Raw genomic sequence first — 23,692 nt, forward strand, 5'->3', positions numbered from 1 at the left:
TTAAAAAACAGCTATACCATTTCACACAACCTAGCATGTGCTTCTCTAACTCTGGAATGTTTTTCCCTTCAACAAATACTGAGCATCTGTCCCTTTTGACACATTTTCTTGTGGTGGCAGTGTGGTGCTATTAGGTAAAGAGTGAGGAAAGAAAAGTGGCATGGCATATGAAAAAAGATAAGATGGTGAAGTGGGGGTCAGCAGGTGGTGTGGTGGTTAAGGGGCTGAACTTCCACGTGGCCAACTATGATTTGCATCCCAGACTTGGTGGTTTGCTTTCTCACTTTTCCTCCTTCTTTTCTCTTTCTCTTTCCTTTTCCTTTCCCTTTTCCTTTTCCCTTTCCCTTTCTCTTGCTCTCTGTCGCTCTGTTCAAATTAAAAAATAATAATAATAAGGGGCCAGCAGGTGGCATGGTGGTTGAGGCACTGGACTCCTACATGGCCAATCGTGGTTCAAGTTTCAGACCTAGTGTCTTGCTTTCTCACTCTCTCTCTCTTTTTCTCTCTCTCTGGTGGGCACATGTGCCCTATAGCAAATTAAAATAATAATAATAAATAATATTAAGTAAATAATTCTTTTTAAAAAGTGGTAATGTGATGACGTATATGATAGAAAGATGAGATATAGACCTTGTTTTTAAGGAACTTATAATCTGAAGCAAAAGTAAAAACCAAGATAATAAAAATTAAAGTCAGAGTAAAAGGAAAACTAAGTAAAATTATCAACATGTAACAGTTGAAAGAGCAATGAGTCCTACTTGGAGGAACTAGGAAGTTTTACGGAAGTGTCTTTGAGTGGACCTTAAAGAATGCATAGATGTTTGGTAGGGTAAATGTGGAGAGGGCATTTCAGGCTGAGGGAACATATTAAGTAAAGACATCCATGTAAATAGTCATACAATACATGTTTAAAGTGCCTACTATGAGCTATATACTATGCTGAGTATACTTGTACAACTCAGCTTTGCAGACCTATCTAAGCCTATATGTCTGTATCTAAGGAGTGCTGAGTAGGAAAATAGAGTGGTAGGGATAAGGCTTCTTTAATGAGTTTTTAAATTAAAAAAATGTTTTTTTATGTAGAGAATTGTTTATTTGGGGGCTGGCAGGTGGTATAGTGGTTAAGGCATTGGACTTCCACATGACCCACCACAGTTTGAATCCCAGACCTGGTGATTTGCCTTCTCACTTTCTCTCTTTCTCTTTCTCTTTCTCTGGTGAGCATATGTGCCCTATAGCAAATTTTAAAATAATAATAATAATAAACTAAAATAAATCTTTTTTTTTTGAGAGGTTTTTCACTATAGGGCGCGTGCGCTCGCCAGACAGACAGAGAGAGACATAGAGACAGAAAGCGAGAAATCACCCCCCAGGGGGGATGGTCACGCCGCAATCCCTTCTCCTCCATTCTCCTCTCGGGATCTTGGGCACGCACGCACACATGCCCGGCGTGAGTTTTAAGTCACCGGGTCCGGGACGTGAACCGCAGTCGACTACATGGGAGTCCAGCGACATTGCCATTACACTAACTGCTGGTTCCCAGTAAATATATTTTTAAGAGAAAGAGATTTTTGCTATAGGGCATGTGTGCTTTCCAGAGAGACAGAGAGTGAAAAAAATCACCCCAGGGGGTATGGCCATGCCACAATCCTTCCTCCATTTTCCTCTCGGGATTTTGGGCATGAACGCACACACACCTCATGTGAGTTTCAAGCTGCTGGGTCTGGGATGTGAACCATAGCCAAATGGGCATGTGTGCTTTCCAGAGAGACAGAGAGTGAAAAAAATCACCCCAGGGGGTATGGCCATGCCACAATCCTTCCTCCATTTTCCTCTCGGGATTTTGGGCATGAACGCACACACACCTCATGTGAGTTTCAAGCTGCTGTGTCTGGGATGTGAACCATAGCCAAACATATGGGAGTCCTGTATCTTAACCACTGCACCACCTGTTGGCCCCCAAATAAATAATTCTTTAAGAAAAACACCTCATTAAAGAAGCCTCTCCTAATTTTTCTCTATAAAATGACACATACACTAACTCATTAACTTGCTGCAAATTTCCTATCTCCTTACCACTCTGTTTACCACTGTTTCACTTGTTGGCCCAGATAAGGTGATTTTTTTTTTTTTTGAGAGGTTTTTGCTATAGGGCTTGTGTGCTTGCCAGAAAGACAGAGAGAGACAGAGAGACAGAATGCAAAATATCACCCCCAGGGGGGATGGCCACGCTGCAGTCCCTTCTCATCCATTCTCTTCTTGGGATCTTGGGCACACAAGCATATGCACCTGGCATGAGTTTAAGCCACCAGGTCTGGGACTTGAACCGCGGTCGACTACATGGGAGTCCAGCGACATAGCCATTACACCAACTGCTGGTCCCCAGATGAGGTGATTTTTTAGGTGATTTTTGAGCAAAGATCTGAAGGAACTAAAAGTAGGAAACCAAGAAGGTTCATTCTGAATGAATATTGTGGGTGGATGGAACTAGAAAGATAGTTTGTGGCTAGACAAATTTTAGAGGGACACACACACACACACATACACACACACACACACACACACACACACACATATATATTGTTGTTTTTAGAAAGATTTTTGCTTTAGGGATGTGTGCTCCCTGGAGAGACAGAGACAGAAAGTGAGAAATTGTCACTGGGGGGATGGCCTTGCCACAGTCCCTTCTCCTTGGGATCTTGGACACACATTTACATGTGCCCAGTGTGAGTTTCAAGTTGCCGGGTCTAAGACTCGAACCATGATCGGCCATGTGGGAGTCCAGCAACTTAAAACTATGCTATCTGCTGGTCCCAAGGGGGCCCTGTATTATTTTTTTCAGTAGGCAAGTAGGGAGTCATTTATAGAGTTTTGAGAAGAAGAGAGATATAATAATAAACGTATTGGGTGCTTTACTGTGTGTCAGGCACTGCGCCAAGTTACGTGCATGTCTTTTGCTATGTGCATTATACTTTACATACTATACATCACATTATACTATGCATTATAGCATATACTGTAATTCTCACAACAACCCTAAGAGGACTGTACTGTAACACTTCCATTTTATAGATAGGAAACTGAGGTTAGAGTGATTGAGGTTATGGTGGCTTTAAGGGATGCTCTTCTCTACCAAGACACTCAAAATAAATGCGTGCTCTCAGTGAAAGCAGTGTGCTTGTTATACACATGCAGTTTCATGACAAGTTCCTTACTCCGCTTTTCTGACTGATGTCTCCCCTAAACTCCATTCTGTATTGAAATTCTGGAATTATCACGAACTTCAGGTCACCCAACCAGTGGAACCAAAACCTAACCTTGGTTTCTGGTATAAAAAAATTAATTCTGTTTGTAGCATGAATGATAGGCTTGAAGCTGTGAAGAGATGAAGGCAAGGAGACTCTTAGCTAGTCCATAATTATTAATGCTATTCCAGAGAGGGTATGACTGTAGAAGTTCCTCTTGTTACATCCATTTTATAGGTAGGTGAATGAGGCTTAAGAGATTGTTAGGGGTTCCATTTGCTCTTCAAAAATTTGAGCACAACTCTAGTAACATAATGATTACCCCAGAGTGATCTGCTAGTTGAGTGTTACCTTTCTGAAATTCTGGGAAAACACCTACAGTAAATCTCCCACATACAGCCTTTGTAAAGCGCTGACTGTGTAATAGTATATCACGTATGGTTTGATCTTTGTCTTACTGTGTGTTTAATATCCTGCTCTTTCAGATGCAAGGCTGGCTCTGAAAAAATATATTGCAAAGGTCTCTGTAACCGTTACTGACTCAGAAAAGGGACCAGGGAAGCTCCTTAAGGAAGACAGGGTAATGTATTGTGATTATTACTCTTCTGAAATCTTTTGAGCACTTCGTCTTACGTCTTATTTCTATACTAATGCTCTAGAGGTAAGCAGCGGTCCTTATTGTCCCTTTTCTTTTCCCCTCTCTTGCTTTCTTCTTCCTTCCTTCCTTTCTTTCTTCTTCTTCTTTTTTTTTCTGATAGAGTATATGCACATGTGAGAGAAAGAAAGAGTGAGAGAGAGAGAGAGAAAGAAGCATCCTCCATGGGGTCCCATAGTCCTCTTCCTTCAGTCCTCCATCCTTTAAGATCCTGGGCACACACAGGCGTGTTCACACAGTAGTACATTACTGCTGTGCCAGGGAGCAGAACTCTCCCTCTGCTCTTTTTCTTCCCTTTCTTCCCTCTTTTCTTTCTTTCTTTTTTAAAAATAAACTGATAAAGAAGATTGATCAAATTAAATAAAATATTGGGTTGTTCATGATCCATTTTAAAAAATTTATTTATTATCATCATAATCTTGTTTATATTACATTGGATTGCATATAACTTTACAGTGTATTACATTGCTTTTTCAAAAGGGAATGCCATGCATGTCAGTCAGTACAGAGACATTAATCTCCCCACTTCATCATTATATATCTTTTCATTGTTTTTTGCAATCATTGTTATTATTCCAATTATTTTTTTAAACAGTCAATCACTATTTCTCATTTTGCTTGTAAAAAGACTTTGCCCATTATGAAATACTTCTCAGACCAATCCGGTTGAGAATACTGTACATGCCATCACCAACAGGTAATAAGCCATATCTGTTTCCCACTTTGACATTGAAAAACAAAAATATGTCATGATTTTTCCAATAACCCAATAGTATTTTTTGGGGGGCGGGGGAGAGATTTTTGCTATAAGGTGCGTGTGCTCACCAGGCAGACAGAGAGAGACATAGAGACAGAAAGCGAGAAATCACCCCCCAAGGGGGATGGTCACGCCGCAATCCCTTCTCCTCCATTCTCCTCTCGGGATCTTGGGCACGCACGCACACGCACCCGGCATGAGTTTTAAGCCACCAGGTCCAGGACGTGAACCACGGTCAACTACGTGGGAGTCCAGCGACATAGCCATTACGCTAACTGCTGGTTCCCACCCAATAGTATTTAAGAGCAGCACAGCAGTGTCTTAAGGATCATAACCCAAAACCATGGATGATTCTTAGGAAAATAGTGTTCAGTGAAAAAAATATTGCTAAAGATGACATCAAATTTTTCGTTGTTGTTGTTAGAGGTTTTTGTTATAGGGCATGTGCACTCACTGGAGATAGAGACAGAAAGTGAGAAATCACCCCCCAGAGAGATGGGCATGATACAATCCTTTCTCCTCCATTTTCCTTTGGGGATTTTGGGCATGTACACACATGGCCCATTGTGAGTTTCAAACCACTGGGTCTGGGACTCACATAGCAGTCGACCAGCTGGGAGTCCAGTGCCTTAACCACTACATCACCTGCTGGCCCCAACATCAATTTTTATGAAGTTCAAAATGATGCTAATCAAATTCTAATGTTTAGGCCTGCCTACATTCAGGGAAAAATCATTATTAATAAAAAAAGCAAAGGAAAGGGATAAATAAGTACAGATCATGGTTATCTCTTGGAGACAGGCAAAGGGGGTGGGATGGTGATATTAATAGTACTGGCAGTGAAGGACCAGCAGATGGCATAATGGTTACATTGCTGGACTCCCATGTAGTCAACCGTGGTTCAGGTCCCGGACTTGGCAGCTTAAAACTCACACTGGGCGCATGTGTGTGTGTGCCTATAATTCTGAGAGGAGAGTGGAGGAGAAGGGATTGCAGCGTGGCCATCCTCCCTGGGGTTGATTTCTTGCTTTCTGTCTCTCTGGTGAATGCATGTGCCCTATAAAATCTCTCTCTAAAAAAAATAGTACTGGTAGTGTCCTGATTGTTCTGTTGAATAATGGGGCCCATTGATAATTATTTTATTATTTTGCTTCAAAACTTAGATATACATTACATAATTTAGTGTATATATATATGTGTGTGTATGTATACATATATATGAATGTAGATACACATAACATAGTTTTTTATTAATGCATTAAACTTTATTTATTTATTTATTTATTTTTACATTTTCCACAAACAATGCATTAAATTTTTGTAATGAGTAAAGATGTAAAGCCTGCTAGTTGTAAAGCCTGGTTGCCACATTGACAGTATTTAAGTACTGCCTATGGACTAGTTTAATTAAGAAAATATGCTCAAGGTATCAGAAATATGTTTTAGTTTTAAATTATTTTATGCATTTTGGTGAAGGACGCTCTGTGAATTTCCTGTGACTTACATGAACAATAATTAGCTGTTACTTAAAGTCAGCAGGTAGTGTGGATGTTAAAGTGACTGCACCCCACATGGCTAACTGTGCAGTTGAAGTCCCAGACCTGGAGGCTTGAAAAACACACCAGGCACATACATGTGTTCAAAAAGTACTAAGAGGAGGGAACCAGCAGTTAGCGTAATGGCTATGTCGCTGGACTCCCACATAGTTGACCGCGGTTCGCATCCTGGACCCGGTAGCTTAAAACCCACGCCGGGCTCGTGTGCGTGCGTACCCAAGATCCCGAGAGGAGAATGGAGGAGAAGGGATTGCAGCGTGGCCATCCCCTCTGGGGGGTGATTTCTTGCTTTCTGTCTCTGTCTGTCTGGCGAGTGCACGCGCCCTATAGTGAAAAGCCTCTCAAAAAAAAAAAAAAAAAAGTACTAAGAGGAGGAGAATGGAGGAATAGGGATTGTGGCATGGCCATAGTCCCTGACGGGTGGTTTCTCATTTTTTTTCTCTTTCTCTCTGTATCTCTCCAGCAAGTATCTCTCTAGTTTGCACCCTATAGCAAACAACAAACAAAACAAAACAAAACAAAACAGAAAATTAGCTGTTGATAAAGCGTAAGCCATCTCCAAGTCTGAGAACTTGATAAGTCAGACATTATACTTGTATCTTGTAAAAATACTTTATAGACTCTCTAATGAAACAAACAAAATATGGACAAAATTCTATTTAATAGCTATTATTATATCTGTAAAATAAAACTTTCCTGGCACAAAGAAATAGTGCTTTGTCAAAGTACCTACTAGAAAAGCCTTTTTTTGGGGGGGTAGATTTTGCTATAGGGCACTTGTGCTCACCAGAGACAGAGAGTGACAAAGAGATAGGAAGTGAGAATTCACCCCCGGGGGAGGGGGGAATGGCCATGCTGCAATCCCTTTTCCTCCTAGGATTTTGGGCACACATGCACACATGCCCAGCCTGAGTTTGAAGCCTTCGGGTCTGGGACTCAAATTGCAGTCGGCCACATAGGTGTTCAGGAACGTAACCGCTATGCCCTCTGTTAGTCCCTAGAAAGGGTTTTTAATTTCAATTTTTAAAACTTTGGTTATTTGAGGGGCTGGCAGTTGATGTGGTGGTTAAGGTGTCTAGATTTCTACCTGGCTGACGGTGATTCGAGTCCCAGACCTGGCAGCTTGCTTTCTCACTTTCCTTTTCTCTCTCTGGTCAACTTTAAAAAAATAAAGTAAACTAATGACAATGAATAAAATAAAATAAAATAATTATTTAAAAAAACTTTGGTTACTTGAGAACTGGAAAACATTATGCATACAAAGGAGTAATTAGAAAAAAATGGAAATGTCAAAATAAACTCAATAGTTTTCCCTTTTTCTTTTCCAGCCTTATAATCTGTGATTCTGAAAACAGTGTATGTTAATTTCATCATGTTTTTCCCTTCAGTTATATAAACATATGTATACTCACATATATTAGAGTTTTTTTTTTTTTAGAGGGGTTTTTGCTGTAGGGTATGTATATTCACGATTTTTGCTGTAGGGTTTGTATATTCACCAGAGAGATAGAGACAGAAAGTGAGAAATTACTCCCCCCACAGGGGGGATAGCCATGCCACAATCCCTTCTCTTCCAGTCTCATCTCAGGATTTTGGGTATGCATGCATATGCGCCTGGTGTGTTTTAAGCCTTCAGGTCCAGGATTTGAACTGGGGTCGACTAGATGGGAGACCAGTAACATAATCATTATGCCATCTGCTGGTTCCTGTACTGGGAGTTTTTTATAAGAGAGCTCTAAAACAATTTTTTTCTTTATTCATGATAGAGTACTTGCACATATACCTAAGTATGAAGAAAGAGAGAGATGAGCACACTTCACAGGGTCTGGCAATGCTGTGATCTCTTTTTTTTCATTCTCCGACTTATCATATTTTGGGCACTTGTGGTTTGTATTATTATGCACCATAGTACAATAAACATCTTAAGTTTGCTGCATATGAGCAATGAGTTTGTTTTTGTTTTTAGGTTTTTGCTATAGGACATGTATTTTTGCTAGAGAGGAGAGAGACAGAGACAATGAGAGAAAAAGTGAGAAATCGACTCCCGGGGGGACAGCCACACCACAACCCTTTCTCCTCCATTCTTCTCCTGGGATTTGGGGCATGCACACACACGTGCCTGGCATGATTTTCAAGTCATGAAGTCTGGGACTTGAACTGTGGCTGAACATGTGAGAGTCCAATGCCTTATCTACCATGCCACCTGCTGGTCCCACAATAAGATGATTTTCCAAATCATATAGAGAGATTTAGAGTGAGGTAGAGTTTTTCCTGCATTTCCTGAACATTTTCTTCCTGTGGACCAGTTGAGAGGGAAGATAATATCGATGTTGTCTGTTGAGTTGCATGTAGCTCATACCTCCACCTATTCTTTTTGTCACAGGACTCAGTGAAAATAAAGAACTAGGGAGAGGGATCAGCAGAGATCATAATAGTTGCATTGCTGGACTTTGACATGGCTGATTGCAATTCAAGTCCCAGACCTGGTGGCTTGAAATTTACACCAGGTGTGTGTATGTGTGTGTGTGTGCTCCTGAAATTCTAAGAGGAGAAGGGATTGCAGTGTGCCCATTCCCCCCAAGGGGTGATATTTTGCTTTCTGTCTCTCTGTCTCTAGTGAGCGCACACACCCGGGAGCAAAAGTCTCTCTTTAAAAAAGAAATAAATAAAAGAACTAGGGAGAAAGTGTAGACTACTACAGGGCTTCATGACCTTTGACAGTCAGTTATACCAGGCTTACATTGCACTGATGCTAGACCTACAGTGACCAGTAATACTGTAGCCACTAGCCACATGTGGCTATTTAAATTTGGATTATTAAAAATGAAAAAATATAAAATCAAATTCCTCAGTCAGGCTAGCCATATTTCTAGAACAACTGGTTCCTGACTTATGACTATGTGACTTATGATTATGATTTTTTTTTTGAGAGGTTTTTGCTATAGGGCACGTGCATTTGCCAGAAAGACACAGAGAGACAGAAAGCGAGAAATCACCCCTGAGGGGGGATGGCCACACCACAATCCCTTCTCCTCCATTCTCCTCTTGGGATCTTGGGCACGCACGCACACGCACCGGCATGAGTTTAAGTCACCAGGTCTGAGACTTGAGCCGCGGTCAACTACATGGGAGTCCAGCGACATAGCCATTACGCCAACTGCTGGTCCCATGATTATGACTTTTTTGACTTTACCTTTTGATGGCTTTATCTGGACATAAATAATCCTATTTTAAGTCAAGGAGCATGCAGACTCAACATTTCTGTATATTGATTAAGCCACTATATGGGACAGTGCAGATATAGAATATTTCTATCATCACAGATAGTTCTGTTGGACAGTGCTGGTTTAAAGACATCATAGAATTTTAATTCTCAATAAGTAAGTGGAAGGTAAATTCTCTGTTTCCATCCCTAGAACACCATCCTCAATGCGTGCCGTGCGAAAAATGAGTGGTTGGAAACCCACCCAGAAGCTCCCATCGATGAGCTTTTTGAGCAGAGACAACAACTGGAAGAAATTGTAACTCCCATCTTCACAAAAATGGCTACACCACGTAAGTTTTGAGTAAATGGTGGTTTGTATATTAGTAAAGATGAAAATTTGCTTGTGTTGTTATTTCTGAGATACTCTGACTGCAGCAATCTTCATTAAGTTTAACCTTAATACAAGCACTAATTCACGATACAGCTTCATAGTCTCATTATTAGTCTCAGTATTATGACTAATAAAAATAATACGTTTTTTTGTAGGGACTGCCTAATGCGAATCTTATTATTACCATTGTCAGTCATAAATTTTATGTAATCACTGTACTTTGATTTTTGAACAATGATTATCAACTCGGAAAGCATGTCCTGGGAGATAAGGTGGAAGAATTAGAAAAAGCATTTTCAGTATATAATCCTATATTGGGAGAAAAATCCAACTGTGGGAGTACCATCTTGAGAATGGGAGGGGTTTATGTCTTTAGAATGTTCTCTTATAGGTTTTTGCTATAGAGCACATGTGACTGCCAAAGGGAGACTGAGAGAGGGAAAGTAAGAAATCACCCCTGAGAGGAGATGGCCACACCACAATCCCTTCTCTTCCATTCTCCTTCTGGGATTTTGGGCATGCATACACATGTACCCAGCATGGTTTTCAAGTCACCAGGTCTGAGACTTGAATGTGGTGGGCCATGTAGGAGTCCAGCACCTTAACCACCATGCCACCTCCTGGCCCCTCATATTCAGAATCTTAATGGCAGGCTTACAAAAGATTTAAAGATTTTTTTGAGATGCAGTAGTCCCCCCTTATTTATGGAGTTATGTAACAATCCTCAGGAGATGCCTGAAAATGTGAATGGTGCCAAATCCTATATATATATAGTATGTTTTTTCTTATACATACATACCTATGATAAAGTTTAATTTATAAATTAGGCACAGTAAGAGACTAACAATAGCTAATAGTAAAATAGAAAAATTATGACAATATACTATAGCAAAAGTTAGAAATATGGTCTCTGTCTCTGAAGATATCTTATTACACCATACTCGCCCATTTTCAAACTGCAGTTGATCATGAGTAACTGAAGCCACAGAAAGTAAAACTGTGGGTAAGGGGACACCTGTGCAATTCTCATAGACACAATTCACCATTTTAAAGGGTACAATTCAGTGGTTTTTAATAGATTCACAAAGTTGTATGATTGTAATCATTATCTAATTTAGAACATTTTACTACCCTCAGAAGAAACTTTATACCTGTTAACAGTCATTTCCCATTCCTCCCTCCCCCAAGCGGTGGCAGTCACTAATGGATTTGCCTGTCCCGAACATTTAATAAATAGAATCGTACAACATATGTTGTCTTTTGTGGTTGGCTTCTTTCATTCATGATGTTTTTAAGGTTCACCCATGTCATACATGGCATGTTTCAGTATTGTGTTCCTTTTTATAGCCAAATAATATTCCATTGTATGGATACAGATTTAGTTCATTCATCAGTTGTGAACATTGAAGTTTCCACTATTTCGGCTATTATAATAATTCTGCAATGAGGGACCAGCAGATGGTGTAATGGTTATGTTGCTAGACTCCCACATAGTCAACCATGGTTCGAGTCCCAGACCTGGGGGCTTAAAACTCATGCTGGGTGTGTGTGCCTGTGTGCCCAAGATCCTGAGAGGAGAATGGTGGAGAAGGGATTGCAGCATGGCCATCTCCCCTAGGAGGTGATTTATCAGTTTCTGTCTCTCTGTCTCTCCGATGAGTGCATGTACCTTATAGTCAAAATCTCTCTTAAAAAAAAATACCATGATCTGTTGTATGAAATTTTTTGTGTTGCCATATGTTTTCATTTTCTGTTGTATACAAATAGTAAAATTGCTGGGTCATATGGTAACTCTATATCTAACTTCAGAGAAACTGCTGAACTATTTTCTATTTTCTTTTCTCACTAGCAATATATTATGATTCCAGTTCTTCCAGATCTTTGTCAATATTTGTGACTGTCATTTATTTATTTTTTTCAAAGCTTACTTCTTCCAAGAGAGAGAGAGAGTGAGAGAGTGAATCACAACATGGTCCCCATGCGTTCATCCACCTTCAGCTCAACTAGCCCAGTGCACAGGCATGTTGAACTGGCATGTACAGGGAAGCCCCAGGATACAAATGGGTACCCTCTCACCGTGGGTTCGATTGCATAATTGCTGTGTTACCACCTGCCCCCTCTCCATTAAAAAAAAAAAATTGAGCCATCCTAGTGGGTATGAAGTAGTATCTTAATGTAGTTTTTTTGTTTTGGAGAGATTTTTACTGTAGGATGCATCTGACACATGTGCTTGCCAGAGAGGCAGATAGAAAGTGAGAAATCACCCCCTCCCCGCCCCCCAGGGAGGATGGCTACACCGCAGTCCTTTCTCCTCCATTCTCTTCCTGGGATCTTGGGCATGGACACACACAGGACCCAGCATGAGTTTGAAGTCAATGGGTCTGAGACTCCAACTGTGGTCAACACATCAAGTCAATGGGTCTGAGACTCCAACTGTGGTCCACACATTGGAGTCCAATGACTTAACTGCTACGCCATCTGCTGGTCCTGTAAATGCAGTTTTGATTTGTACTTCCCTAATTAATAATATTAAGCACCTTTTCATGTGCTTACTGAAATTTTTTTTTTCTAGAGAAATGTCTATTTAAATTATTTATTTGTTTTTATTTCATTTTTTAATTTTTAAAAAATTTGTGATCCGACCACATGGGCCTAGTTGTAAAGGAAGCTGGATCCCATGTAGCTGACCATTGTTCAAATCCTGAACTCAGCATCTTGAAAAACATGCTGGGCACACATGTATATTTGCCTCACATCCTGACAGGATGGAGAAATGGTGGAGAAGTGATTGCAGCATGACCTTGTCCCATTAAGGGATGTGTCCTCTCTCTGTCTCTCTGCAGTACATGGAACCTCTGGCAATTATAAAATAAATTCATTATAGAGAATTTTACTCTATAATTTACATGTTACTCATATAAGAGAGAGGAGAAAGAGAATCACCTCCACAAAACTTGCTTTGCAAACATTTTGTTGTGTTTGTTTTCATTCTTTATTGTTTATTTGTGAGTGTTCTTTGTGTATTCTAGATACAAGTCTCTTATTACAAATATTATATCGATAATTTCTTCCATTCTTTGGATTATATTTGCATTTCCTTTTTTTATTTGCCAGAGGGCATGTGCACTTGCCACAGACAGAGAGACAAAGAAAAGAGTGGGATGTGGCCATGCAGCAATGCCTCCTCCTCCAGCTCTCTATCCTGTTGGGATTTGGGGCACACACACATATATGCCCAGCATATATGTTTTTCAAGCCACTGGGGCTAGGAATTGAACTGTGTGGTTGGCTGTCTAGCTCTTGACTAATGGATCATGGGACTAGCCCTCTTCATTTTCTTAAGTATGTGTTTTGAAGTACAAGTAACTAATTTTGATACAGTCCAATTTGTCTGTTTTCCTTTTGTTGCTTAGGCTTTCTGTGTCACATTTAAGAAAGCATCAACTAATCCACAGTCACCACGATATAACTATACATTTTTTTTTGGAGAGGTTTTTGCTATAGAGCGCACGCGCTTGCCAGAAAGACAGAGAGAGACAGAGAGATAGAAAGTGAGAAATCAGCCCCCGGGGGGATAGCCACACCACAATCCTTTCTCCTCCATTCTCCTCTCGGGATTTTGGGCATGCACGCACATGCACCCAGTGTGAATTTAAGTCACCTGGGCCGGGACTTGACCCGCAGTCGGCTACATGGGAGTTCAGCGACATAGCCACTATGCTAACTGCTGGTCCCTAATTCTACATTTTCTTCTAAGCATTTTAGTTTTTAGTTTTAGCTCTTACATTTAGTTCTATGATCCATTTTGAGTTTTTGTCTGTTTCTTTTTTAATGTGGCATGAGATAGGGGGTACAATTTCAAGTTTTGCATGTAGATTTTTACTACTTAAGATTTTTATGTTTATTAAAAGGGATTGTAGATTTTAAGGGATTAAAACACTTAGTCTAGTCTAGATGGGGTGACAGAATAGCCTTACTTCTAGTATCTATCGAGTATACACGTAGTACTCTCACGGTACTCTGAAGGGTAGACTGTCCCTGTCTTTAAGGAGCCTACCATATAGTCTGTGAGTAAAACATATACCTGAAGAGATGAAATAAGTGCTGTGTGTGTTCAGAGAAGTCCAAGTATAAAGAGAATGAATTATGAAGAAAGAGGAACTGGGGCCAGCAGGTGACAGGGATTAAGGTGGCTAGATCCCAAATAGCCAACTGTGCAATTCAAGTCCTGGACCTTGTGGCTTGAGAAACACCCTGGACGTGTGTGTGTGTGTGTGTGTGTGTGTGTGTGTGTGTGTGTGTGGTGTATGACTATGTGCGTGCGCACAATCCCAAAAGAAAAATGAAGGAGAAGGGACTGTGATGTGGCCATTTCCCCCTGGGGCGTGCATTCTCACTTTCTTTCTCTCTAGCAAGCACATGTGCACTGTAGCAAATTAAAAACTAAAAATAAAAAAAGAGGAATTGCTTGGGGCCAGCAGGTGGTGTGGCAGTTGAGTTGGTTGGATTCCCACATGGCTCATCGTGGTTCGAGTCTTGGACATGGTGGCTTGAAAATAACGCTGGGTACATGTGCATGCGTGCATGCCCAAAATTCCAAGAGGAGAATGGAGGAGAAGGAAGTGCAGTGTGGCCATCACCCTTGGGTGGTGTTTTCTCACTTTCTCTCTCTCTCTCGCCTCTCTGGTGAGCACATGTGCCCTATGGAAAAAACCTAAAAATGAAACAAAACAAAACAAAAAAAAGTGAATTGCCTGAAAGGATGCAGATCCAGAGTAGAATATGAAGGAAATTCCAAAATGAGAGCACAATATGATGATAAAATGTTTAAACATGGCTATAAGAAAGTGACCAGTACCCATTTGGCTGACAGTAGTTAAGTCTGTGTTAAGGAACAATAGAAAATAAGATCTTAATGTTAACTTGTAATCATGTTTTTAAAACTTCTGGATCATAGCCTTAGAAGTTTGAGTTTTATTTATTTTTTTGACAGTAAGATGCCATTAAAGGACTTTGGGTGGGAGAGATTAGGGGAAAATAAGCTGACTTTCTTTATAAATGGGTAGGAAGGAGAGGAGACTAGGGAAAGCTAGACCAGTGTGTTCTAGGAGTGAGATGATTAAGACCTGAATTATTTGTTATACAGTTGGGTTTCCACCTGCTCCACCACTACCATTAGCCTTGCCCAGCAGCTCCCTTTCTTTCCCTTCTCACCTCTGGAGAAGAATTGCCTCTTTCCCCAATTTTCCTATCTTACATCTCCTCCAAGCACTTTCATGCTGTAGAATGTTAGATCTTGATGGAACCTTTGGAATGACCTTCATTTTATAATGAAGAAAGTTAAGACAAGAGAAATTCAGTAGTTTCTTTGAAGTTAATCTAGTCAGTGGCAGAACTAAGGGCATGATGCTCGTATATGGGGAATGTGACTGTATAACTTTACATGTCAAAGGAAAGAAAAAGAGAAGATATTTGAATTGGTATACCAACCACACTAGGGTTTAATTAATAGCTGGTTCAGGCTTGGGTATACTGATTTATCCTGTGCCTGTTGTTTAAAAAGCCTACTTCAATTAATAAATGTAAATAAAAATAAATAAATAAATAAATAAGAGATTAGAAAAAAAAGCCTACTCCATTTTGTTTCACATTACAAACTAATTGAATATAATTTTAAAATCTGTTTCTTTTCAGGTCAAGTGAAAAGTGCCAAATCTGTAAACTAAGCCATGGTCAGAAGAGAACTCAAGATTATACTGTCTACTAAACATTTATTTTGTAAAGGTCACATTTTCTTCTGGGATAGGTAAAGACAAACCTATTCATGGCACCTGAAATCAAGAAAATATGCATAGATGTAGGGTTTCATAAAAGTGTTTAAGTGAAAAATTAAATCACTCTTGTGTTGTTTTACCCTTTTCAGCCTGCCCATGTCTGGGCAGACTTCTGGCTTTGCTTCTGCCCCTTTAAGCACAGCCCCAAACAAGTTTACATAATCCTTACAGAAAGCACTTGGGTAGAAACCATTCACAAAGACTAGGGAGATGTTTTAAAAGCAATATAGAGAATATCATAATTTACTGTGTAACCAAAGTAGGAAATTTCCATCTGACTTAGGAATTCCATTTAAAAAAGACATATTTTGCTGGTTCCTAAGGAAAAATGTTTTCCCTCTCTCCAAAAGAAATGTTGTGGGATGTCATTCTAGAGCAAGAAAATATCAAGAATTATTTAGATCAGGGTCCTCTGATAACAACTCTTACTTTTTATAATTAAATTAAAATTCAACTGTAAGATGAGATATCATCTCTGAGTAACCCCCTATTTATCTTTTACTTCTTTCTATCTTTAAGATAAACACAAATCTGTAGTTTTATATTTAGAAGATTTCCCCTATTCTGAAGCTTGAAACCTGCAGATAACTGGACTTCATGCCATTTTTCTCTCTTGTTTTGTCATATTTCCTAGGTTTAAAATATAGTTTCGGGCCAGCCAGTGGTGTGGTGGTTAAAGCGCTGGACTCCTACATGGCCAACCATAATTCAAGTCCTAGACCTGGCAGCTTGCTTTCTCAATTTTTTTCTCTCTCTCTCTCATTTTTCCTCCTCGATCAAATTAAAATAATAATAATAACAATAATAAAATTTTAAAAAATTATAATTTCATACTGGCAATCTGGAAGGGCCTCTATTTCTATTTATTCAATCAAGCTCCTATCCCTGTTACTTTGTGACTTTCTTGAAAAGTTTTACAGAAAATAAAACTTTTTTTATTAAGAAAAAAAAAAAAGCTTTTATTTTTTGTTCTTATGACTTTCACTTCTTTGTCCCACTTTGAAATCTAGTTTTTTTTTTTTTTTTTGAGATTTGCTATAGATAGCACTCACCAGAAAGAGAGAGACAGAGAGACAGAAAGCGAGAAATCATCCCCCAGGGGGGATGGCCAAGCCGCAGTCCCTTCTCCTCCACTCCTCTCGGGATCTTGAGCACGCATACACACGCACCCAGCGTGAGTTCAAGCCACGGGGTCCGGGACTCGAACCGTGGTCGACTACATGGGAGTCCAGCGACATAGCCATTACGCTAACTGCTAGTCCCAAAATCTAGTTTTTTTATCATAGAGGGGAAGGAAAATAAATGAGCAATTCAGTAATACCTTGTTGGTTGACATATTCTCAATCATGGTTTTGAGGTAACTCTGTTTTAATGTATCCTGAATTTTAAGTTTTTAGTTTTTTTTTCCCCTGACCTCAGATACTTTTAATGTTTGAGCAGGTTAGTTTCAGTTTTCTTAGGCAAAAGAACAGGAAAATAATGCCCACCCCCATCTTTGGTAGACCCAATGGATATTTATGGAGTGGTACAAAGAGGTAGACCTGTGTCGCTCCTTCTCTTTATACAGTTCATTGTGAGAAGTCCTGTATCCTTAGGTATTGCAATAATTTAAGAAAAATCCAGGTGCCGTTTTTGTTGTTTCTATTTTAACCCTGTATTTTCTGGGCCTTGATCGTGAATACAACATTACTTTCCAGGCATGTGTTCCGGGTGATTAGAGAAAGATTCTTGGATCTAATTTCAATAATTCCTAGTTAAGACTGAGGAATTTCTGGAGACCCATTCGTATAAAATAAACCTCTCTTCCTGTTTGTAAGGGAATGCTCTTCTCTACCAAGAGTCAAACTATTTGTAACTTTTGATACATTTACTAATGCTGTATTTTTGAGACTCCTTGTATTGGTACCTTCATGCCAATCATGTTTTCTCTACTTTCTTACGAATTACTTTTCTAACTCCTTCACCAACTCATCTTCTTTATCTTTCCCCCACCTTTGGGGACTTGTCAAAATTCAATTGTGACCTTTGGAAAAGCAATCTGTAATTCTCCACCCCATGACTTTCTGTATTCCCAATATTACGAAGAGTTAATCCTTCTTTCATTGGGGTACTCCCAGTGCTAAGTGACTCATGGTGTATTCTATTCAACTGTTTGCATATTTGTCTCTCCATGTGAAGCATAGACTTTAAAAAATTTTTTTTCGAGAGTTTTTTGCTATAGGGCACGTAAGACTGAGGAATTTCTGGAGACCCATTCGTATAAAATAAACCTCTCTTCCTGTTTGTAAGGGAATGCTCTTCTCTACCAAGAGTCAAACTATTTGTAACTTTTGATACATTTACTAATGCTGTATTTTTGAGACTCCTTGTATTGGTACCTTCATGCCAATCATGTTTTCTCTACTTTCTTACGAATTACTTTTCTAACTCCTTCACCAACTCATCTTCTTTATCTTTCCCCCACCTTTGGGGACTTGTCAAAATTCAATTGTGACCTTTGGAAAAGCAATCTGTAATTCTCCACCCCATGACTTTCTGTATTCCCAATATTACAAAGAGTTAATCCTTCTTTCATTGGGGTACTCCCAGTGCTAAGTGACTCATGGTGTATTCTATTCAACTGTTTGCATATTTGTCTCTCCATGTGAAGCATAGACTTTAAAAAATTTTTTTTCGAGAGTTTTTTGCTATAGGGCACATGTGCTCACCAGAAAGACAGAGACAGAGAGATAGAAAGCGAGAAATCACTCCCCAGGGGGGATGGCCACTCCACAATCCTTCTCCTCCATTCTCCTCTCGGGATCTTGGACATGCACGTACACTCACCTGGCATGAGTTTAAGCCACCAGGTCCAGGACTCGAACCGCGGTCGGCTCCATGGGAGTTCAGTGACATAGCCATTACGCTAACTGCTGGTCCCTTAAGCGTAGACTTTTTGAGGGCAGGGACTTTGCCTTTTTTCTCATACTTAATGAGTCTGTAAGATAGTAATTTAGTAAATGATAGTTGAACGAATTCTCTTTTAGTACTACCTTATTTATAGAACTCATTATCTCCTCATGCATTTATAAAGCTTGTTCTCCTTTAGGATTACCAAAGCTTGTCTCCATCTTTCTTATGTCAACTCGTTCGGTAGACAAGCTACAGCCAACATTATGACTTTGTATGTAGTTTCTCTCTGACCTTCTGTTTTCTAAACCTTCATCTTGAATGTCACATCACTCTTCAGGCATGTGAACCCAGTGATTACAAAGGGATTCCTGAATCTTGCTTTAAAGGTTTCATTGATGTGAGTATTTGAACATTTTCTTATATCTATCTATCTATAACTTTAGTCTGTTTTGAGAGCTGTAGTACCACTTGTTACTGTTGTTGTATTGAATTATAAATTCATGGTACAGTTAAAATGCCCTTATGCTTCAAGTTTGAACTGTTATCTGGTAGCTGCATGACTTTTTCTGAGCATCCATAGACTAATTACTATTTCAAGTGCGTACTAGAAATCAAGAAAGCCTCACATTATTTGAAAGGAAGTCAATCAAAGGTTAAACCCAAGGCTATAGTAACTTTTAGATAGTGGTTCTTTAGACTTCTGTATTTCATCGATCACAAGAAATGTAAGAAAAAAGGGGGAGGAGAAACTGATATGATATCATTAAGGAGATAACTGCTGTCCACTATTAATATCACTTAGTAAAAGACATCCTAACACCAGAGAAGAAGGGAAGATAGCTCAGCATAAGGCTCGAACTTTTAAGTTGAGTAAATTAAGCTATTATAGACCTTTATGTTATATTTCTTTTTCTCACTTTACCATGCATGATGGAACTTTTGTCATGAATCAGATCTGACATGTGGTCCAGCCTTGTGAACTACTGCTTCAGACCAAACTAAAACAGGCAGACTGCTATTTAGGTTAACACAATGCCCCAAATTGTAAAGGACTGACTGTTACCTTAATGTCTGATACTATCTAATACGTGGTAGGTTGTATTTTCTAAAATGTCCACATTGCCCATTCCACATTTTCTTCTTACAATGTGGTCATGACACTGTTCACAAAGAGAGGCAGGCCTATTCTCTCCTCTTAAATCTAGGTTGGCTGGTGACTACAGTGGAAGTGATTCTATACAGTTCCAAAGCAAGATCATAAATGGTGATGCAGCTTCTATCCAATTCTCTTGAGATGTTTGCTCTTAGAAACCAGCCTCTGAAGAGACCCCCATGGAAAAGAACTAAGACTCCAGTCTATATTCCTGTCTGAGCTCTAGCCAGCTGTCACCCCAATATGCCAGACAGAGTGAACTGTCTTGGAACTGGGTCCTCTGATCACGTCACCCAGCTGAAGCTGTATGGTCTGAAAATAAGCCTTCTTACTGAGCCTGGCAGAACTGCAGATCGTGAACTAAATAAATGATTGTTGTTTTACTTACTCAGTTTTGTGCGTGTTTGTTTTACATATACACATTTTGTTACTTGGAAATAGAAATCAACATAATAAAATCTGAAACACACAGCATAGGCTTTGGGTCTGGATGGTAGGCAGAAGCCAGAGAAGATAATGTTTTTTTTTTTTTTTTTTAAGAGAGAATTTTCCTATAGGGTGCATGTGCTTGCCAGAGAGACAGAGAGAAACAGAAAGTGAGAAATCACTCACCCTGCCCCACCCCGCCCCCCCCGGGAGGTGGCCATGCCACAATCCCTTCTCTTCCATCCTCCCCTCAGAATTATGGGCACACACACACACATACACACCCAGTGTGAGTTTTAAGCCACTAGGTCTGGGACTTGAACTGTAGTGGATGACATGGGAGTCCAGCACCGTAACCATTACACCATCTGCTGGTCCAAAAACACCTTTCTTAAAATACACAGTTCCTGGCGCTTATGGTAGAGATGGGCCCAGTGACTCAAAAGATTCATAGCAGTCTATATAAAAAATAAAATTGTAGGGACCAGCAGATGACTTAATGGTTACGTCACTGGACTCTCATGTAGTTGACCATGGTTTGAGTCCCAGACCAGGTAGTTTAAAACTTACATGGGCTGCAAGTGCGTGTGTGCCCAAAATCTCAAGAGGAGGATGGAGAAGGGATTGCAGCATGGTCATCCCCCCTGGGGGGTGATTTCTCACTTTCTGTTTTTGTCACTCTCTGTCTCTCTGGTGAGCACACACACTCTGTAGTGAAAATCTCTTTTAAAAAACAAAAAGAAGTTGTAAAGAATATTTTGGGGAGTGGTATGTGGGTGCCACTGGTAGTTATTATAGTCAGGGCCAGACAGAAACTTAATGACTGAAACTCTCAAGTAGGAAATGCGACTTTGCTTTGTCAAAGGCTCCTTGGTACATGGTGATGCAGATGATGGATAGATTCAGTGATCTTACCGCTCTGATATTCTTCTGGTGCTCTTGGGGAGTGGATAGGCAGCAATCTTGATTAGTGTGGCATAGGAATTAGAGGGTCAATATTATTGTCTCGGATTAGCTATTCCTTGAAAACAACCTGCAAAATGATGATTTATGTACATTTGTTTAATATTTATACTGTATTCATTTTAGTGATTAGATCTGAGGCAAAATATGTTAAGTATCTCAGAATGTGGGGCATCACAGATATGGAGATAGGTTTGGAGTCATTTAAAGGTGAACGGGCTCTATTGAACTCAGGGCCAGCAAGTGGCAAGGAGGTTAAGATAGCTGTTCTACATGGCCAACTACTTGGTTTGAGTCCTGGACCCTGCAACTTGAAAACAAAAGCAAACAACAAAAACCCACACCAGGCACATGTACCTGAGTGAGTACCCAGTACCCTCAGGATTTTGGAATCCTGAGAGGAGAATGGAAAAGGGATTGTGGCATGGTCATCACCCTCAGCGGGTGATTTCTCACATTCTCTCTCTCTCTTTCTCACTGTCTTCTTTTGGTGAACACATGCACCCTATCGAAAAAAAAATCCTAATTAAAAAAAGTTAAATTCCCATGAACAATATATGACATTGTCTCTTCACATGAAGAACAAAATGCCAGTAACAAATAGGAACTAGGGGAAAATGGGAGTGAGAAAAGTTAAAAAGAAAATAGAAAAGGATGAATGAAAAAAAGGAAAAAGGGTATTGTTTAAGAGGGTTAGGTCTGAACTGGATGGAGTTGCATAACAAAAAAATCTAGGATAATCTGTTTATGTGGTTAATATTTTTGACGATTTCTGCTTACGTTAGGCAAATAAAATGAGTTACAGTAGCTGTGGGTGTAGATACAGCTTGAGTTTTAGTCAGTGCAAGCTTCCTTGGAACTACATCACTTAGCTTCTTTGGATTGGAGTTAGGAATACTGCATGTAGCCAATCAGAATGAAAGCAAGTTGGCAGGAAACCAATGGGAAACAGCATGAAAATGACTTTCAGAGGCTATGTCAGTTGGCAGAATTGATTTCGGTAAACAGTGCAGAGCTGAGCATTGTTCTTTGGATTTTGAGAGCCTTCATCTCGATTTCAACTCTGAACCTGCTTAGCTTTGGAAGAACATTTCTCTGGTCTTGGTAGTTTGTAGAACCCAATTTGAGATGCATTAATGTGAGGATAGCAGGGTTGGAAGATGCCAAGGGTCAGAAGGGCTCTGTGAGGGACAGCAAAGGGGTTTGAATCTCTTTTCTGGTCCACCCTTCTTCATACCAAAATCACTGTGATCTGTAGACTGAACAAGTGCAAAGCAATAGGCTAAAGGTTTATTTAAATATTATTGAAGATGCCTTAGAAACCTCTAGGAGTTTTGAGGTCAAAGCTAGCTGCAAAGAAAAATAGAACTAGTCGTTCTTAGGACCATAAACGTGTGCGGGCTCTCTCCTACAGGAGGGCACCAGCTGAAGTGGGGCTTGGGGGCCAAAATCAGCCTGTTATTTATATGCTGAGCTATGTGCCTTGTGGTCAGGCTTTAATATCTTTTTTATATATACATTCAATCACTGTATGTCATTACAGCATGCAAAATGAATTTTTCCAGGAGGAATATACTGCATATTAGTCCAGTTAAAGAAATTATCATACACATTGTCATCAAAGGGAATATTTTTTGAATCAGTCAAAGGCACTGTATGCTCAAACCTTGACTTTAAAAAAAATTTTTTTTTAGGTTTTTTTGCTATAGTGTGCGTTTGCTCACCTGAGAGACAATAAGTGAGAAATCACCCCCCTCAGAGGGTTGGCCACACCACAATCCCTTCTCCTCTATTCTCCTCTTGGGATTTTGGGCAGGCATGGGCAAGGCCCATGTGCCCTGAGTACCAGTGTCTTTTTGGCATGTATGCTTGCCAGAAAGACAGAGAAAGAGAGACAGAAAGAGAGAAATCACCCACCGGGGGGATGGCCATGGCTCCTCCATTCTCCTCTCAGGATCTTGGGCACGCACGCACATGCACGTGACATGAGTTTAAGGCACCGAGAGCCCAGCGACATAGCCATTATGCCAACTGCTGCCCCAAGTGAATTTTAAGCCTCTGGGTCCAGGACTTGAACCACTGTCAACTACATGGGAGTCTGGCAATGTAACCATTACGCCATCTGTTGGTCTCCAAACCTCAACTTTAGTCTTTTCCTTTGATTTTTTTTTTCTTTTTTGAGAGGTTTTTGGTATAGGGCACGTGTGCTCGCCGGAAAGACAAAGAGAGACAGAGAGATAGAAAGCGAGAAATCACCCCCCAGGGGGGATGGCCATGCCACAGTCCCTTCTCCTCCATTCTCCTCTGGGGGTCTTGGGCATGCACGCACACGCGCCCAGCATGAGTTGAAGCCACTGGGTCAAGACTTGAACTGTGGTCGACTACATGGGAGTTCAGCGACATGGCCATTTTGCTAACTGCTGGTTCCCTTTGATCTTGTTTACCATTTGCCATTTGGAATTTGGAGGGAGTCCAGAGAGGGAAATGGGATATTGGAACTGGCGTAGTGAAATTGAATTCCAGAATGGTCTGTACCTGCAGAGAACGAGGAACAGGGCACGTGTCCTTGCTCCTTTACCCTCAAAGAGTTAAGCTCATTGATCCCAGGTTCTTAA

General features: G+C 40.1%; 1 protein-coding gene across 2 annotated transcripts in view; it reads left to right on the forward strand.

The window, feature by feature from the left end:
- The window catches only part of ANKRD45 (ankyrin repeat domain 45), a 39,437-nt gene extending 23,100 nt beyond the window's left edge, over positions 1 to 16,337 (forward strand). For both annotated transcript variants that reach the window (XM_006153348.3, XM_014589703.2), the window contains exons 4-6: positions 3,731 to 3,825; positions 9,630 to 9,768; positions 15,504 to 16,337. In XM_006153348.3, coding sequence (XP_006153410.2) covers positions 3,731 to 3,825; positions 9,630 to 9,768; positions 15,504 to 15,535 — 266 coding nt within the window. In that variant the 3' untranslated portion in view covers positions 15,536 to 16,337. The remainder of the gene's footprint in view (positions 1 to 3,730; positions 3,826 to 9,629; positions 9,769 to 15,503) is intronic.
- The last annotated feature ends 7,355 nt before the right edge of the window (positions 16,338 to 23,692 follow it).

The sequence above is a fragment of the Tupaia chinensis genome, unplaced genomic scaffold (assembly GCF_000334495.1).
Source record: "Tupaia chinensis unplaced genomic scaffold, TupChi_1.0 Scaffold000369_1, whole genome shotgun sequence".
Lineage (NCBI taxonomy): Eukaryota > Metazoa > Chordata > Mammalia > Scandentia > Tupaiidae > Tupaia > Tupaia belangeri.